The following is a 20,209-nucleotide window of genomic DNA, read 5'->3' as shown; positions in this document are numbered from 1 at the left end:
TCATTTCGGACTTTGTCAGCCAAAATCCTAGAGAGAATAATAGTCAAACCAAGCTTTCAGCTTTTCCTTTGCTGAAGAATTCATGTGTCTGCCCAGGGCTCGGTTCTACGGAAGAATATAATACCAGCATTCCTGCTATTAGGTCAGTGGCTATTCATGGGAGGAAATCACATTGCCAAATCAGAATCCTAGCACTTTCGGGAAGGTACCCAGATACCCAACTATAAGGTTTTTCTTCTTATCCGAGAGAGTTCTGAAAAAATATTCCAAAACGTGATATCTTCTGAATTCCCTATCAAATAGTATCATTCCCTCCTGTCAGAATCCCAGCTTAGTAAGGCTCTGCCTGTTGGGATTCACTCAGATCATTTCTACTCAACGTCTTGGATTGGTCATCAAGATTAGAGCACAGCCTGATGCAAAGCAAAATTCAAGTCATCCTTACCCTTTCACTTTCCGGGTTACAGTTGAGCACACACTGGCTGTTGAGCTCAAAGCCATTGGTGCATTCATACATGCCTTCAAAGACAGGGGAAGGGGGCTTGCACACCACTGGAACACAGCTGCCTTGCTCCCAGGTGCCATCCTCCAGGCACTGTATCTTCAGGAACTTGCTGATAAGACATAAAATATAAGAACTCATCAGACTCCCTCAAGGAGGTCATGGAAGAAGATTGGATTCTTAGTGAGATGTGGTAAGAATTAGCAAATAGGCAGGGGCGGTTGGTTCTTGCTAGCCAGATGTCCTACCTCTCTAATCTAATTTCTAAGTCATGGAAGTAAAACTAGTAATGTACACGTAATAGCAGTGATAGTAGTAGCTGCTGTATAGTCATGTTTGATATATTACTCTCACGAGAGACTGACAAGTAGATCAGCACAGAGTCTGGACTGTGTCGAGTTGGGTTTTCTTTAAGCCTTTCATCTTGGAGAAGTCTCACACGTAAGTGACGGGGAGGGTAGGGGACAGAGCAGGTTATCATACATGTAGGGACTACCCAGAAGTGATCTGAGGCTCATCAATGTTAATATGGTGATGGAATGGAATAGTGACGTTGCCCATATTGCTGGTTCTCCAGAGAGAGGAGAAGATGCAGCAGTGTGAATCTGAATTTTCTTTTAAAACAGAGGCTCTTAGATTGAATTTGTATCATAACTCGCTGGAGATTACCATGGTCATTTTGTTTGTTTACAAGTCCATTTTTTCCTTGGAAAGCATTCATAGCTTTCATCACATTCTCAAAGGAGACATGACTCAACGTTGCCCTGGAAAACTCGCCCTTCCTTCTCCTGAACGGACATGGCCTCCCACCAGAGAGACTGCATTCGAGGTAGACGGCAATCAACAGAATTAGGTGTTGATACTTCGAAGTCTATCCCATTCCCCTTCTGACTCACTGCCAATTTGAAGGTGCTTTCCATTTTGCTGTTCCAATGCATCTACTTCTGATTCAAAACATTCCTGGGTACAGATAAGCTTGTGATTCGAAAACAGAAGTAATCCTTTGGCCATTGACTCAACCACACAGTGGCCTCAAATTGCTGTTTTCCAAGGTCATGATGCCCTTTGTAAATTTAAATATGCCCATCATCCACACACTTTGAATTGACTACTATTGTACAATACCTCCTGTCTATTTCCCCAGTATTCTAATTTTATATTAGTATAAATGTGCACATGTCTATCTTTCCCACAAGGTTGGAAGCTTCCTGAAGGCAAGGATTACAGCTTATTCTTGCGTTTTTAATTCACAGGAACTAAAACAACATCTGGCTTATATTAGGCATTAATTATTTGCCAAATTGAATCATTCAACCAAAATTCACAGTGTGTTAGACACACTGAAGAGCACAATACATATTTTAACAAACTAAATCATCAGAATACCTCTAAGGAAATGGTGTTGGTATGCCCATTTTATAAAGAAACATACTCAGAGATGTTAAGTATTTTGCCCAAGACCCTACAACACAGACTGTTTTGATTCGAAATAATTTAAATAAATTTTAATAGTTTAACATATTTTAACAACCTCTACTTAGAACTAAGTGAAAGAGTATTTAGTTGATTATTAAATCATTCTTCGCACCTTTATTCCCAGGAATATTTTAGGACAGAAATTTGATTTTTATGACCGGAATTCTTCACCATCATAGTTTACGTGGACATATATCTACTCTCTGTTCATAAGAAACACTATTTTTGAGCAGTATTTTGGGTGTCTGACAAGACATACATAATTTCATTGAATCTCCCAAACAGCAGTTGAAGGCAAATATTATTATCCACATTTCAGATATTATTATCCACATTTCAGAGGAGAACACTGAGCCTGAGAGTGATGGAAAGCTAGCTTAAAGATCGATCCACAGTACAAGCTGCCGATGGGACTTGGACCCACGTTGACCTGCTGCTATAGCCAATGTTCTTCCACTGTGTCAGGATGAACTGCCCCTTCTATGCTCTATAGTCTCCTTTCATATTTGTATCCTCTGTCCTTACTGAGCCTCCCAGATGCCCTTTATCCTGATGCTACATCTATCAGTGCGGTAAAAATAGAAGACTCATTTTTAAAATTTTGTATTGAGTAATAAATTACATATACAACATTACACAAATCTTTGTATACAGCTCAAGGAATTCTCACATGTGAACACACCTGGGTAATCACCCCTCAGATGAAGATACAGAGAATGTGCAGCCCCCTAGAAACTCCCCGGGGTGTTCCTTCCCCACGCCCTGCAACCCACACTATTCTGACTTTCATCAGCATAGATAAGCTTTGCCTGTTCTTGAACTTTCTATAATTGATATCACACACTACGTACTCTTTAGTACATGCCTCCTTTCCCTAATGGAAGATGTCATTTTAAAATACCTCCCCAAATGTATTTTCAATGAAGGTGTTTTTACTATACGGAAGCTCCTTTTTGTCCCTCGCCTGGCCTGGATATTTTACTCTTTGTTCCCCATACAGAGTTTATATCCTCCCAGGGACTCTCTTCTTTTTACCACCTCCCACAGATGAAATCCTTCCCCTACCTCTTCTGAATTGACATCCCCCAGCTGGAGAGGACAGGCAATACCACTGATACTGGGGTAGAGACGAGACTGTAAAATCTTGCATGTCAGCATAGTTATAAAGGAAAACCCTTGCTTGGCCAGGACGCTAATATTTTGACTTCATGTGGTATTTTTCTCTGAATTGGTTGGAACACTTCAGCCATGGAAACAGTCCTCCTTTTCCTTGCCCAGAGTGAAGAGCTATTCAAGAATGCCGATTTCATATAGTTCCTTGCCAGTTTAATAACCTCAGGGGTGAGGGGTGACAGATCAAACTTGGATGGAGAAGAGAGAGTTGGATATTGTGGGTGGTATCCAGACATCATGATAAGTCTGTGCTACACATCACCAGTAATACCAGTAAAACATAGGTGTGTGGGTGGGTGGGAGGGTAGAGGGGTGGAGATGCTGGCAGGTAGGAGGGGAAGCAGCACAATTCTCACTGGTGTCCCTGGACCCCTCAGGAGGCACTGCAGGCAGCAGTGGGGGGAGGCTGGGACAGAGTCCTGATCCCTAGGAAATCCAGTTTTCTTCCTACAGGGTTCCTATGCCTGCTCAACCTCACGGACTCCCCTCACAGTTTCTTCTCCCTCATACGGGGATGGCCTCCTACGGCCACCTCTCCATAAGTCTCTCACAGCATCTGTACGTCACAACATCAGATGAGACACTTCAGGTTCCCCCTTCAGACTTCTCACAAAGCATCCGCTCCGCAGGCCCAATAGCAAGGGCTGTCCCACTGGCTCCACCAAGGCCTGCCAATCCCTCCCTGCTTATGGTACCAACCCTGAGGTCCCACAGCATGGAGCTTAGCACCTGAATATTATGGGCTGGTTCTAGCCATTTTGCTCTAAAAGGGATTGTGGCAGGAATCAGAGTGTCCTGGAATCCTCCCACCTTCAGGAAATTTTGTTCCCACACAAGGCCCTTGAAGGGGGCTGACGCCTATAGCAACGGCAGGACTCTGACCTCAGTGGTATCACGGCTGCGTCCTCCAGTTTGGTAATATTCAGGAGTGACCCCTGACCCTTTTAAAGTTTTTAACGGAAAATAAAATTGGTTTATTCACAATGGTCCGACTCTTTCTCATAAAGTGTACGAATTAAGAGCCAAGGGACACTTTGAAGCCATGAAGTGAATAAGTTTACATTTCAAAGAATGACGGCATCGGGTACTAGACCAATGCACACTGGCAGGCCCTCACCGGGACAGGGATTCCAAGGCTTCTCTGATAGTCTAGGCCAAGTGTCTTTCACATGAATCATTCTACTCGCTGACTATCAGTTTCCTATATCTTCTTCATCCCAGTAGAGTAAGGGGGGGGCTAACCTATCTCATGCTACAGACAGGAAACTGCACAGTAATAACCACGTGACCTGCCCAATGCCACACAGCAAGCAAGTCACTGGCAAAAGCAAGCAGAGAATTCAGAGTCTTGAAATCATGATATAACACCCCGACCATTAGACCACTGGTTTCCGAATGATACATGTAGACCCATGATGGAGGAACCATTTCAAAAACCTAGATTGGCAGGCATATTGAATCAAACTTACTGGGCTGGCCTAGCATTCTATATTTTTAAATTCGCCAGCAGTTTTCACACATAGCCAGGTGGGCAAAGTAATAAAATCTAGGCTACTTTCCTTTGCTAGCAAAAATAAACCATAGGTGTAGATATCAGAGAGAAAAATCACCCACCTAACAACCCTGATCAACAGGTTGGATGCTTAGCGAAGTCCAAACAGGACAGACAACTGACTGGGCACAGGGTATCGTGGGGGCTTGGGGTAGAAGAGAGTTTGTATTTATTTTCCCTCTAACTACTTCAGACAAATCACAATTTCCAAGTTAGAAGATGCTTTCTCCAATTTCCAGAGCTTGTGGTATCCACCTAGTGCTGAAAATCCAGCTGTGCTCTTTCTGATTCTGACATCATTGCCAGAAATAAAGATCTTGTAATCAAAACTTGGCCGAAAGTTTGATTGATGTTTCTTGAGGCACACATGCGTGTCTACCCCATCTTTCTCAAACCACTGCCAGGTTTTCAAAAGTAATATTTATTTTCCATTGGAGAAAATAAAAGTATGATTGTTGACTCCAAGAGAATTATCATGTCTTTACTGAAGCAGGGCAGATTCTGACGAATAATTATAATAACAGAATAACAACAAAATATCGAGCACATACGTGGTAGGCACAGTGCAGAAAAATATATATCTACATCATCATATCCTCAAACCCACCCTACGTGATAAGGGCTACTGTTATCTGAGTTCTTGCTTCCCTTATGTCCAGACACGCTCATCCTCAACCATCCTTATTTCAGTCAACGATACCAACATCTACCCTGTTGCTTAAATTTGAAACACTGACTCTACTCTTTCTCTCAACCTTACCTTTTTTCCCAAGCTTCCATATGACCACATTCATCCATCAGCAAGCCCTCTCAGTTTTACCTCCCAAATAGCTCTGGAATCTGTCCCCTTGCCTCTTGCATCTCCACTACCATGAGTGCTAGCCCAAGTGTCCATCTCTCACCTCCTAACTGGACACCCCACTTCTCTGGATCCCTTCCTACCCAGTCGGCAGACACCAGTCAGAGGGATATTTCATAAAACAAATACAATAGATCCTGTCATTTTCCTGCTTAGAACATTTCAATTGCCTCCTGTTGCATGAAGAAGAAAATCCACACAGTCTCACTTCTCACTCCCGAGGTCCTGCGTGATCTGGCCCCACTTTCTCTGTCCTCATCCTATGCCCCCTCCACCTTCTTGAATGCACTTCGTCCACACTGGACTTGGAATCCCATGCACAGCCAAGTTCTTTCCCTACAAAGGACATTGGTGCCATCTCTCTGCTTATGGTATTTTTCTTTTTCCTCTTCTCCTGACTGGCTTGTCTTCTAAGAATAAGTTTCCCCACCCCAAAGCAAACTTATTTTACACCTGCAATGTTTTTAGTTTTTAACTGAAGCACCTGTATACCTCTCATAGAATATATATGCTGTAATTATTTTCGTTTTTGGGTTTTCGTCATGTATTGCCTCTCCTACTGGAATGTAAAACTTGGTGAGGGCAAGACTTTATTTCGTATTATATCCCCAGTGCCTATTACATATCAGACATATGATAAACATTGGTTCAATGAATGTGTAACTGTTTATTTTATAGATGAGGTAAGTAAGGTTAGAAAAAGTGAAATAACTTGCCGGGGGTCATGTAGCGGGTTTCAGGGCAGAGCACAGATTAGCACCCGCAGTCTGATTGTCCACGAGTAACTCATAATACGGAAGCGCTAGTATTCCCACAAAAGAGCTGCAGATAAACAACAACCTCCCTTTACTTAGAACCTTTGTACGGAGTATCTGAGAGTCCTACCCCACAAAATACCTCTAAAAGGAGACGTAAGGGCAAGGAGTAACCACATTATTTCCATTCCATAGATTAGGGAAACTGAAGCAGTACTGATTCAGTGCTTGTGTGACACGTGGGTCAGTTTTCTAAAAGTGAAATCAGAAGAGCCTCATCACTCAAAATATAGTTTTGCCCCTTACTGCTTACGGGGGTGCTTCCTGGAACAGCCACGTGGGGATCCCTTGGGAGCCTGGTAGAAATGCAGACTCTCGGGCTCCACCCCAGACTAACTCAGTCAGAATCTGCATTGTAACGAGACCCTCAAGTGCTTCCTAGGCACATTCAAGTTTGAGAAGTACTGACCGAGGACCATTTTAAAAGACACAGTCCGCTACTGACTCCAGATAGAACCATCAGCACTTCCAAAGTCAGGCCAGTTTCTTCTGAACAAATTGCAGGCCTGGTTTCTCAAGGCAGTCTCCTAAATGGAGGGCAGGCTGACTTCAGCATGGCTAGTCCAAGCCCATCATTGCCAGTCTGCACTAACACCAGGCCTCCCGATGTCTGGCCCAGTCCACTCTCTGGAAGTCGTATCCCCAGCACCATCCACTTGGCTTTGGACTTCCATTCTTCCCTGTCTTAAAAAAAAAAAAATTCCCCTTACAAAGTCTTCTCCCAGGTAAAATAGAGCCTCTCTGTTAGAATGAGAAACAGCTAACTCCTACAAGTAGGAAGATAGTTCTAATTATAAGCCCTACCCCTCACGTGTAACTTTGGACTTTCTTAGGTCTCCAAATCGGCAGGTACGATAATGCCCTGCCCCCAGGTCTGAACACCTACCTCGAGTTTGAGACCCCTTCTCCATCTCTAACTGTCACTGCCCTAATTGTCCCACCCTCAGCCTCTTTCATTTCAAGTTCAATAGCCTCCGAGGTCAAATTGCTAATGAATAGCAAAGTCGGGATTAAAATTTAGATCTCACTGACCCAGCACGTCTGTCATTAACCACTAAGCCAAGAGATAATACTTCGACGAAGGAAAGCTTTTTTAGCAATTTCACTAAATTGTCTTCTTTAGAAGTTTTAGGAAAGTGCTTAATTGTTCAACTCAATTCTAGACATCTTTAAAAAGTTCCCAATACTCTGTCTTCAGGGAAGACCTAGATCCAATCCTCTTGGGTGTGAATGGAGAACAATTGACCAAATCCCATCGAGAGGAAGGAAATAAAACCTTGGCCATCCATTTAGGCTAGAAGTTCTCCAAGTATAAACCTAAAGCATCATCCACTAAGATCATGCCTGTGTAGTATTTGTGTTTATAACATAGCACTGCTTCTTTTTTTATCCTTGGGAGTAATAAATTGTTATGTATCACTTCTCTCAATGAGGTTATACCGAAGTGTTAACTCTTCTCATTGATTCTGTTGAGATAGAAAATATAGACTTCTAGAGCTGGAAGTGACTCAAGATTTTTTTTCTCTTCTTTCTTATTTTACAGATGTGGAAGAAAAGGCCCAGAGAAATGAAGTCATTTGCTCAAGCTCAAAAGTCTTATGAACCAAGGTATGGGCTTCGGAGTCAGAACGGTTTTAATACCGTGTATTGACTGAGTGATGAGAAAGCTACGTAACCATTCTGACACTCATCGGTGTCATCGGAGTTTCCTCATCGGTGATGGGGATAGCAACACACTGAAATGTATTATTACTGTACCATGCCAAGTATATATTACTCTAGCATACGCTATATAATACCGTTATTACATAATAACATCAGTCGTGTCGTGAGAGACAAATGGGGTAATTTACATAAAACACTTAGCACACGTAGCACAAAGGATGAATCATCATCACATGATCATTAACTCAACAGAGAGGAACTGAGACCTTATGCTTTTTAACTCTGCCGCACAAATGACCTGTGTGTGTACGGATGGGTCACACGTGCACGTCCAGCTCCAGGGCCATCCCAGGCCCTCCCCCTAAGTCAGATCAGACAAACCCCAGAGGAGGGGTTTGCCAACCATACATTTGTTAAACAGTAAATAGTCACAATCTGAGGCCTATTTATTGCCGTCTTGACCTACGTTTGTGTTTATAGAACTTAAACGGATTTATGTACTTTGGAAACGCTGATAGCCTGAGTGACCCTCAGAAAGAATGGCTGTTTCCAATTACTCTCAAGAAGGTCTGATGACTAAGCACCTTCGGATGGCATCTTGGTGAATGACTCGTAGAATGAGAGTCTATCTAAGTAAAATTAGAAGGTTGGAAAAATTTAGAAGTACAATTAATTACGGGCCCTAATGAAGTTAACCTAACTGTCACACATAAAGATAACAGTTAATGAGAAAAAGGTAACCACAAGTGTGAAAGCCATAATATAACATGGTCTTTTCGATAAAATATAAGTTCAACACATTTATTTTAGCTTCCTAGGAAGTCAGGTTGGGTGAAATAACAAAGGGTGATTTGTGATGATGGGTATGAGGAAGTAATTGCATGGAGAAAAGGAAAGGGCTTAATGGAGAGTAGGTATATAAAATGTTAAGAAGAAAGAACTCCTGAGATTACCTACGTTTTATAGTTTCTTTGGAGTGACAATTCTGTTTGTATTTTTTCTACTATCTCCAAAAATAAATAAACCCCAAAGAGACCTGTAAAAATCTGGCATGCAAAACGCTGCTACGCTAATTTTGAAAGACACAAACATTACTCTGGATTTTCTTTAGGAAAAGTCGAAATCCCATGACTGATATTGTTCTTATAGGAACAAAAGTTCCTCTAGACTAGTGCGTCTTGATTTGGGCTGCTTACTGGCGTGACTTAGGTGGCTTTACAGAAACACTAGTGACTGGGGCCCACCCCCAGAGATTCGATGTCCATTGTTTAGGGTGTGAGCTGGACATTCGTATTTTTAAAAAGTCTCCCTAGGTGATGCTAACATATGTGAACTATTGTTCTGGTGAGCTTGTTAAGAGGTGTACTCCCTTTTCTGTTATTATTAACTAGTACAGAGTTATGCTAATCAAGCTTAAATGTTGCTTGAATAAATAAAATTAAAACCATCTTTGGAGACTATCCATTCCTTCTTTGTTGCCAAGACAATTGCTAGAAGAAAAACACACACATATATTTTAAAAGTGTTCTTCCACTCTAAAGCACTTGAAATAAAGCTCCACTATTTCATGGGAAAAATACCCTCTTTTACCATTTTTAGCATCAACTTTAAAATCAAAATTCTATCATGATTTGTCTTATAAATTCAGTCTTTTCATCCATTCAGAAACCATTTATTGAGTAAATAAGCAAGCAGTAACTGTAGTGGCCACTGGGCACGTTATGTTCAACAAAATCTTCATGGTCTTATGGGAGAATACACATAGACAGGTAACCACACCACTTCTGCTCGTGAGTTAAAGAATATTGCCAGGGAGGTCCTGGGTGCAGAACCGTGGGGGGCCCACAGGAGGAGAGCTTCCTACAGATAGAGGGTATCTGCTGGGCTTCCTAAAGAAAGGTAAACACAGGAGAGCAGAATTAGCTAAGCAAAGGTCACCGCCGGGGAGAGCGCGGGCAGAAGGGATAGCATGTTTGCAGGCCTAGAGGCATGCTAGCCATGACACATATGAAGAAGTAAAAGAAGTTTAGTAGCATCAGAGCCTAAGCTAGCAGAGGAGGTGTGTGTGGACAGTTCGAGGGAAGTGGTCCTCCGGTGAGCGATGAGGCTGGAGAAGTAGGCGAGGTCCAGGGACGTCATGCAAGATCTTGAAACGATTTTAGTTTTTGGTTTTTTCCTAAATGAAATGGCAGAAAGTCGGTCTTTCAGTTTATGTCGGGGAATATTATATAATTGGACTTGAGGGTTTTTTGTTTGTTTGTTTTAGATCGTTTTTGCTGCAAAGTGGTGGATATCTTGAGGGTGGAAACTGGTGTCAGAAAGACCAGTTTAACGTGAAGTTTTAAGTGATCAACTTAAAGATCAGTTTAAGTGAAAAATAACAGTGGCCTATTATAAAAAAGGAGCAGCACAGGCACGGAGAAACGAGCATATCTGCGAGTCGGCAGATGATGACACTCGATGGGATGTGATGACTGATTTTGTGAGGGTGAGGGACGCTGAAGAGTCTCAGGTTATGTGCAGGTTCCTGGACCAAACCGACCACATGAAACAGAAGGATGTACAGATTTGAAAGAGATTATAATAGGCTCTGTTTTGAATAGTAAGAGTTTGAGAGGCAAGTGGGGTATCCAAGTGGCTATATCCAGTGGCCGTTGTCCCAGTGGGTGTTACGGCCCTTACGGGACGAGTCTGGAGTACCAGTGAAAATTCAGGAATCAGCACATGTGGATGGTAGTCGAGGTGACGGGGTAAATCAACTTCAGCCCTAACAAGTGTATAGAGCAAGAGAGAAAGTGAGTTCCGAGAAACTCCAACACTGAAGAAATGGGCAGAGTCAAAAAAGCTAGGAGAGGAAATTGAGAGAGACAGCAAAGAAGAAGGAAAATCAAGGAGTGAGATGGAACAGATTAAGGCAGAAGAGTTTTAAGGAAGGTGGAGCCAGTTAGGCTGCGATAAACAGCCTGACTCCATTTTTGATGTTTGACTGCTGACAGCATTCGAACCCTACCATCTCCCACAAAGGAGCAGGCCCCGAAGAAAGCCTGGGAGCTTCCTCTTTTGGCACCAGCAGAAAGTTCAAACCATGCCAGGTCCTGTTAACACACAGGAACCCTCACCGCAGCCCCCTCCCTAACCACCATGAAACCCCAGGCCAGACTCCTTTCCCTGATCTCTCGAGCCATTTGAAGATCAACCTGAGATATTCTCTCTCTCTCTCTCTCTTCTCTCTCTCTCTCTCTCTCTCTCGGTCTCTCTCTGTCTCTCTCCTCTCTCTCTCTCTCTCTTTCTCCCCCCTCACTCCCTCCCTCCAGAAAGCCTCATTATGTGAGTAATAAACCTTTTTCATACTCTCTTGGTCTGTGTATGGCACCATTAGTTGTAACATCCAATCCAAAGTTTAGGTGGGAGGGTCCATCCTCTCTCTCATGGTGACCACAACATAAGGCAAATATTCCCATGAAACAGGGAAGTCCAAGAAGAGTCATTGCATCGGCAGCAGGCAGGTCCATGGCAGGCTCTGCTTTAGTGCGGGGACGGAAGTAGAAACCTTAGTGTCAACGTGAAGGACAGAGAGGATGGCAAGATGGAGACAGTGAATGCAGACAACTCTCAGCAAGTTTCATTGTAAAAGGGAGGGAGAAAGATACAGTGGTAGTTGGAGGGGACAGGGGATCAATAAAAGGCTCTGGGTGTTTGCGTTTGCACATGAGAGAGGCCAGAGCACAGCCACAGAGAAGTGCCCAGGTGAGAGGGAGAGGGTTCCGATGTAGGAGAAAGAAGGTAATGGACTGAGATCAATTTGAAAGAGGTGAGATGGACTCCAGAGCAAAGGTGGAGGAAGTCATTTTAGACAATAAGAAGGGGGAGAATGTGACTGGTTTGCAGGAGTTTGCACACCTGTGGGCAGACCTGTGCACTTCAGAGAGTGAGGTGATATGTTGGAAGTCAGGGAGGAGGGGTCAGGCCTTCAGTAACAGACGGTGCTTGTCCCCCAAACTTAGAAGGATTTGGACACGGGGTGGAAGGGCCACGCCCCTTTCTTACTACTGTCTTGGGCTGCGGGTCTCTTCTTGGTTTGCCTGTTTAGAAAGATCTGCCTAGATGTCCTTTTTCCCTCTTTGCCCCCACACAGATTGCTATAATCTATTCTTTGTAGTGCACTTCATTACCTGGTTTTTAACTGTTTATCCATTTACCTCATTACAGAGTCTAGAAAACGTAGCAAGTATAAACAAGCAGAAAAAGAAGAGTTATATTCCCTATAAACCTACTACCTTAGATTATGATTATGAATACCATAAACATTCCAGCAATTGAAAAAGTGATAAAAATATACTTTTAATATGGAAATAGGGACCAGGCCATTTATAACAACTACTTTCTTGCTTTTATCCACTTAGCATAGATTGTATAGAGAACGTTTTCCCATGTCTTCAATAGTCCTCCAAACATCTTTCAGGGTAGCAGGATATTTCATGATGTGGCTGTACCATCATATGGCTGGACTAGATGACAGTCATTTATTTCTGTTTTACTGATTATTTTTTTGCCGCCCAACATCCATTTACCCTCCTTCTCTATTTTCCTCTGGGGAATTGGGGGCATTTGGGTGATGGTGACATCTGCTTGGACTGCAAGGTCAAAGTCCTTACCCTAGGACGCAGCCACTGCATTTCCCTATCCTCGGGGATTATTTTCAGCGTGGGCAGAGCCACCTTCAAATTCCAGGAAGACGGGGAAGGAATCCAGGGGCCAGGAGGAAGTGTCTACCTGTATCCACGGCCCCTTCCACGCTTTGCTTCCAGGAGAAATAACACACATGAAAGAGACCGTGGAGGCTGTGGGCTCCTTGCGGCCAGAGCCTTGGTCTAATTCATGTATGTTTCTGCACTCCCAGCCCCGAGACTGGCGCAGAGCAGGCAGGTGATGTGCCAGCTGCAGCTGTGCCCTCCTAGCCATCCCCTCGTGGAATGGGACAAAGCTTAGACAGGTTGGATAGAAGAGAAAAGTCAGACCCAGTACTTATATTTCTTTTCTCTTGAAACAATGGACTTGAGAAGAAGCAGGCCGATAAGGTACGTGTGGTAGCTATTTCCTACTTTTAAAAAGAGATGAACAAAAAGGAATATCTAGGACTTCATAGTATTCAACTTCATAGTTTATAAAAGGCTTTGAGTACATTACCTATTTTCAGCCTCCAAACAACACTGTTGGGTAGAAATTATTACCACCCATTCCACTATGGATGCGAAAGTTGAGTACTTTGTTCAGGCTGCGAATCTGACCATCAGGTGGGTTTTTCCACTACTTCTAGAACTGCATAAAATTAGTCTGTGCCCACTCGGTCTGGATCTCCCTGCCTGCTTTTCCTAATTTCTTCTCCTCCTGCTTGCATGTCCTAGAAAGAAGCTGAGGGCCCCATTTGTACAACTCTGGACTCTTTCCACCAAGCACAGAACAAGGCTGACATAGTTTATTGCGTAAACACAGGGGCAAGTGACAGTGATTTACACCCGACTTGCAAACTTCTGATTACCAACCCGCCGCCTGCTATGTAAACAGGTATAAACTAAGATTTAAATCAGTTTACACAGTGTGGTAAATAACTGAATCTGTCCTCAAGGCGGTGCTTGCGAATGTAAATGTTTAAGCCCAAACCAATGCTGACGTTGTGATGCAAGTTTCCAGGTTTCTCAACCAGAAAAGTTCTGCCCATGAAAGGTCCTTGTGTGTCCTGCCTGGGGTGGAGACGCAGGGGAGGCAGAAAGCCCACAGTTTTGGGGGGGAGTCTCACTGGGCCGAGAGAGCTGGAAATAATCCCTTCACCCCTGATTCTTCCTGCTCCTGAGACTTTTCTCTCCCCCCACTCCCCGCCCCCCGCCCCCGAATTATTTTTCACTGCACTGCTCTGCAGACACCTGAGTTGGGTTCAGGTATGTGAAAATGAAGGTAAGAAGAAAGGAAAAAAGCAGCTTTCAGGCTAGTTGTAAGACCATCCCCACTTCAAGATGACACCGCACTCATTGCCTGTCAACATGTGACTATGCAAATTAATCTAGATGCTATGAAAATCACATGCAAATATGTTTTGGTTGTCAAAAGCTGTGCAGGTTAACTAGACCTGCCAGAATCTACTGAACCAGAGTGCTGCCTCCTATAAATGTTTCATGAGTATCATTCATGTTCAATCATCCTGACTTTTGTCTTGGGCTAGGAGGGGGAAAGGGGGCTTGCCTCTCCCCGCTCTCAGCTGTGAGCCCGGGCTTTTTCTGGAGTGTTAGGCCCTGGTGAAGCCCGACTCAATCGCCCCATGTTAAGATGGCTGGGTATTGACCAGAGAAGGGTGAATATGAACCAGACAGTAAGTCTCCAGATTTTCTTCTGCTCCCTTAGGGAATTCTCACTTACAAGTCAAGTCTGTATCTCCTGGCATCATCGATACATCTCTGGCTGGGATTTATAGTTCAAAAAAAAAAAAAATCTTAAAAAAAAACACCTACTATGGTTAGACTTTTAATGAAGTCCTGGGTAAGAAATGAACCTGATTTTCTCCTGTACTGACATAATTTATGGCAGGGAAAGAAGAGCTACTATTTACTGAGTACAAGGAGTTTCTTTTCTGAAAGCTTTTTCTTCTGAAAACCATTTATTGAGCAATTGGCACAAGGCAGGCATTAGGCTGGATATGTGTTATCTCGGTTAATCTCCCCTCCCCCAACACTGATTTGGGCAGTATCCCCAACTTACATAGGAGCCTGAGACCCAAAGAGTGAAGTACCTTTGCTTGAGCTTACTGAGCGGATAAAAGGGGGGAGAACTGAAATTTGAACCTCAGCATGACTGTCTTCAAAGCCCTTCCTCTTAAATATGCTGTAAAGCTTTTGTTCTTTCTGATCCGCCACACTTTCAGAAGAAAGGCAGCACCCTGATTTCTGGGAGTACGTACACAAAAGCCCAGGAAGAAGAAAGTAGAGACTAATAACAATACTAATAGCGAATACAGACCGAGTTTTTTGCTATAAAAATAAGTTTACTGACTCTTATGCTTGATACACATTAATTTATGGAGCCCCCACATCAGTCCTCCCAGGTAGGTATTATTACTTTTATCCCCATTTTACAGATGAGAAAGACTGAGGTAGAAAAAGAACCCTTCCCAGCATCACACAGTCTGAACTGGGGAACAGCCCAGGCAGTTTTTCCCAGAGCACCATCATAAGCCCCCAACTGTCCTGACGAGGATGTTCCCACACACACTTGGAACACAGGGGGAACATGGGTAATACTTGGGGAGTTCCTAACACTTACTTTAAAAGACAACGACAGTTAGGACAGAGATTCTTTTAGAAAGTACCTAGGTGAGACTGCAGGATCTCTTATGGGAAAAAATATCTTTACAGAAAGCACAGTAGGTTAACCTGCCTGTCGTGGGTGGGGAATGCACCTGTGCAGGTAAAGAGAGATGATGCAGAAAATCAAACAAACACAACAAGCAATGAACAACCTCGAAGGTCTTAATATTATGCCCCCCAAAATGGTCTGGGATTTACCAAGAGGGAATTGGATCAAGGTGCAAGTGTAGAGAGACCGGCAAGGACCAGAGACGATCCAACTTACTTCCTGACTTTACTCTCCGTACTTCCCGCCGCGTAGTAGCCCGGTTTGCATTCGTATCTGCAGATGGAGCCCACATCATGGTGGCCCTGCAGGCAGCGTGGCAGAAGCCCGTCGGCGTTCGGGATAACGGGGGGTGCATCACACTCCAGCTTGCAGTAGGCTTCGGGGAGAGACCAGAGCCCATCTTCAAAACAGGTCAGCCATGGGCTCAGTCCTGACTCCAGGAAAGAGAAGCACAGGGTGCTTAGAATAGAGAGTCCGAGGTATGACAGGAGCGGAAAGAACCCACACCTGACAACATGTTGGAATTCTTAGAGCATTATTCTTTGTTAGGCAACTTCTCTAAAATCTCAGGTCAGCTGTTTCATTTATATTTTTACCCAGAGAACATCCAATGTGACCTATTATACAGAATAGAGGTCAGATAACTATTTCTTGTCATCAGTGAAAGAAGGGCTAATAACAAAATCATTACCTCGCTTCCTAACTACAAATAATAAAAATATAGCAATGACAGTATCCTGGAAAGCATTATAATAATAATAATAATAATAATAATAATAATAGTAGTAATAATAATAATAGATTACCCTTTTATAGTACTTGTTATATGCTCTGTTCTAAGCGTTTTACACATATTAACTTGTGTAAATTTCAAATCTCAAGCAACCCTATGAAACAGATACCATTATTACCCCCTGTTTTGCAGGTGAGGAAATTGGGTTTAGGTAACTTGCCCAAACTAGGAAGAGGCAGAGGCAGGGGTTGAACTCAGGCAAAGCTCGATGCTCAAACACCACAGCATATGCCTGTATAGTTTCTCCAGGTTGCAATGCGTGGACTTCCCAGAGTTGCAGCACCAGCCCACCCCAGACCTTTTAAATCCAGATCCGTCAGCATGCAGCTGAGGAAGTGGTGTTTCTAACACACCATCGTTAGGCATACCGAAGTCTGAGAAGACGCAAGAGCAGGGTGTGGGGTCAGTTACAGCCGGTCCCTCCTCGCCTTCTAACTAGCAGCACCACCAGCACCACCAGGAACGAGTCTCATAACTGTGTTCTTGTGTATAAAATAGAACTAAAAGCATCTAGCTCGTAGGGTGGTTGTAAACATTCAAATAAAAAGGTGCTTGATCAAGTGTATCTTTACTATCATTATTATCAGGCAACTGTCTGTTGGCTTGACTCTGGAGGACCTACAATCAAATAAAAACTGGGGAAATTCTTAATTTCTTTCCTGAATGAGTTCTTGAGCCAGTGCTAATTCCAGGCCGTGGAGACAAAGAATGGTGTTGGGCTGGGGGACTCCAGTGGTATTACCAGAAGAGGGTGGCACAGCAGAGCAAATGAGAAGAGTACTGGGGTGAAGGAAAGATCCCCAAAGCACCCCAAAGAGAGGGGGACTGAAGGGAACCCGCATATACTTCCCGGTTGGACACACAATACCTTGAAGCTTGGCTGGTGGGATGCAGGATACTGAGCAGCGTTTCAGAAAGTCTGTTCCCTCTGAGCAGGAGAAGGTTGCGTAGTTCACCAAGGACGGGTCGGGAACGCCACAGTCGAGGGGCATACAGGCCACGGCCCGGTCCCAGTGCCCAGAGGAACACGTGAGCAGAATGTCCTTCTAGAAAGAGAATTTTCCTGTCACTGTCACATCAAAAGGCTTATCGAAATAGTTTCCCAGTGATTATTTGTGCAAACATTCCAAACAGGTAAACATTCTTTTGCTTTTCTCCGTCTTTATGCCTTATTGTCTGAATAGGCAGTCTCACAGTACCTAGGTAAGCTGCTGATGGAAGGCGCCTGTTTGTGTAAGAGAATCATTAAATGAGAGCTGCTCCTCCAGCCAGGTCTTGGCTGCCCTCCTGATTGGCTCTCTAGCCTTGTTCACCCTGCTCTGTGCCCAGGGACACTGGCCCCTGTGGATTTCATACCTCTGACTCGGGCTTGGGTTCAGCGCCCAGGAGGAGCTGGGAGGAGACTGGAGAGGCAGGGAGGAAAGAGAGGTCGGGGTGCTTATTCCTCCTGCTCCCTCCCTAGGGAATGGCTGTAGGCTGGCTCCATCCTTTGGCAGTGTTTCCCACACAGCTCCTGTGCTCACTTCCGGTGGGTTCTCTAACTGCTCCCCATGGTAACATTCCAGGCTGAGGGGTGATGACCGAGCTCCTTCACCCTGGGTACTGCACCATCTCCTTGGAACTTCCCTATATCCTGCCACCACCTTTATAAGTCATCCCCTTACTAAATTCTCTCAAATTGCCCACTTTCAAGCATGTCATCTGTTTCCTGCTCGGACCCTTACTGATAAGCCAACTGCAGTGTGACTGAACACAATCACTTCCAATGAGAATGGTGCATGAAATCTAAGAACCGCTGAGGCACCTTCCAAACGAGGCACTTCCAAACTTTGTGGTTAAATGTGAGAGATTCCAGCCATTTCCCTGGGCCTTTCCTCCCTGAAGGGCAGCCCTCGAGTTCATCACCACGAAACAAATGAAGAGATGTTTGTTAAGCACCTGGAAGGGCCAGGTTCTGCCCCAGGTTTAGAGGAACAAGACACTGGTAAGGAGCTAATAGTCTCCCAGCAGAATGAATCACAGACGAAGGAGTGGCTCAGAAAACATCTGAAGGGGGAAGAATGTAAAGAAGGGGAGAGAGAGAGAGATACAAAGAAGGAAGGAAGAAGGAAAGGAAAATGCAAGAGATACACTTTTAGTTGTTATATCCTACCCCCTTCCACAACAATTTGAGAGAATATTAAGAATGCAAATGATAAAATGAAAGAAATGAAAGAAACGGGGACCAAAAAAAAAAAAATATATAAATATGTAAAGAATACAGCAATATCGTGTGTGTGTGTGTGTGTGTGTGTGCGTGTGTGCTTGTTCTGCAGTAGTGAGACAGCTTTATGGGGGCTGGGGAGGGACTGCCCATCCTTGGGCAGGAGGGAGCCTGTAGGGAGAGGTTCACAGAGTAGGTGACACAGGAATTGGCCTTTGAAAGATGAGTGGGACCTCCCAGTAGCAGAGGGGAAAGGGGGAGAAGAAAGTGTTCAGGGTGTGGGGAACAGAATGAGCAGGGACTGAGAGAGCTGGAAGCTCATCGCTTGTTTGGGAAAAAGCACAGCAGTCACTGTAGCCAATAGGTTACCAAAGGTCAGAGAGGGTGGGGGTGAATCTGTGACTCAGCCAGCCATCCGCCAGGAGACCACAGTGGCCAAAGCCGAAGGTAACATGACTGGTGAAGCACCTGTCACCCCTGACACTCACTGCTTCCCAGTGTTTCCCTGTTCCCAGTGGGTCCTGCCAGGGGGACCCAATTCAAAGCCAGACACATTTTTCTGTTTAGTTTCAGTGCCTGTGTCAACAAAAAGCAAATATCCCCACTGTCTTGTGATCACGAGCCGGGATTGTATAATGTCCTTAGTGGGGCCAGCGTCGGGTGACACGGTGGTCAGGTCATCTGGAGAGCTGACTCCACCATATGGTTGGGGAGGAGTGAACTCCCACCTTCCTCCCCCCGACCCAGATTCTGTCCCTTACACACTTATCACAGCCTGAGAGCCTGGCTCAAACCACGATGATCACATAAAAAAAAAAAGTCTCTCGAATGCTGCATATATTGCCTGATTTTTCTCCTGGCTTCATGAAGTATTGTCCGTTTTTGTCTGGAATTTGCTCCTCATTTTAATGCATTGTAAACATTGTCTTTTCTTCTCTCCCTTTATTTATCATACAAATGCCTTCAGTCCCCATGTTTTTTCTTTGTTGGTGTTGTTCTTTTTCATTTTTTCTGTCTCTTTTCTAATGCAAATTAAACTGGGTTAAGAACAGGTAGGTGATAAGAGCTCCGCATTTCCACCAAAGCCTCATGGACCAAGGTGCCTCAAGGTATATTAAAACTGTTTGTCTCTATACGAAACCTAAGCCATCTGAAACCAAAGACTGTGTCTTTAAATTCTATCTCTAAGCGAGTGAAAATCTCCCACGGACCCACAACCTGCTAAGCAGTCAACTGGTACAAGATTGGAAAAAAAAAAAATCTGACCTTATTGATATCTACCAGTCATACTCCCACGCTTTCCTCATGCCACATCTTTCTGGGTCTTTCCTAAAGACCATTACCTCTTGCCTAATGCATCCTTTCTTTATCTTATGATCATGTTTTCTAATGGCAGATTTCAAGTTTAAACTTGCTCTGTTCTGTAGACAACTGAAAGCTCTCTAAAGGAGAGGGAAAACAAAATTTTTGGTTTAGAAGACATCCTCTTGCTCAGAATAATGGTCGCCTAACAGAGTGTCATGGGCCTGTCATGTTGCTAGAAACTTTTAAATTATTTCTAGTCTTCATAATAATTCATAATGACATAATGTCAAGTGACATAAATACTTCTGTTCGAATTGTTTTAGAAATGTAGAAACAAACTTAAAGAGGTTAGTCTCTTTTGCTTATTTGTTTGTTTGTTTTTACCTAAAAATCACATACCTAATAAACAGTAGAGCCAAAATTTCATTCCAGGTCTGCCGCCCGAGCCATGTTCTTAAGTAA

General features: G+C 43.8%; 1 protein-coding gene across 1 annotated transcript in view; it reads right to left on the bottom strand.

The window, feature by feature from the left end:
- Positions 1–20,209, bottom strand: part of PAPPA2 (pappalysin 2) — a 220,107-nt gene that overhangs the window by 47,112 nt on the left and 152,786 nt on the right. Inside the window, 3 exon segments of the mRNA XM_033092004.1 lie at positions 446–614; positions 15,663–15,876; positions 17,108–17,285. Of these exon segments, the coding sequence (XP_032947895.1) occupies positions 446–614; positions 15,663–15,876; positions 17,108–17,285 (561 nt within the window).

Source organism: Rhinolophus ferrumequinum, chromosome 22 (assembly GCF_004115265.2).
Source record: "Rhinolophus ferrumequinum isolate MPI-CBG mRhiFer1 chromosome 22, mRhiFer1_v1.p, whole genome shotgun sequence".
Classification (NCBI taxonomy): Eukaryota; Metazoa; Chordata; class Mammalia; order Chiroptera; family Rhinolophidae; genus Rhinolophus; species Rhinolophus ferrumequinum.
The sequence above is the reverse complement of the archived record's forward strand: the minus strand, read 5'-3'. Positions and strand labels throughout refer to the sequence as shown.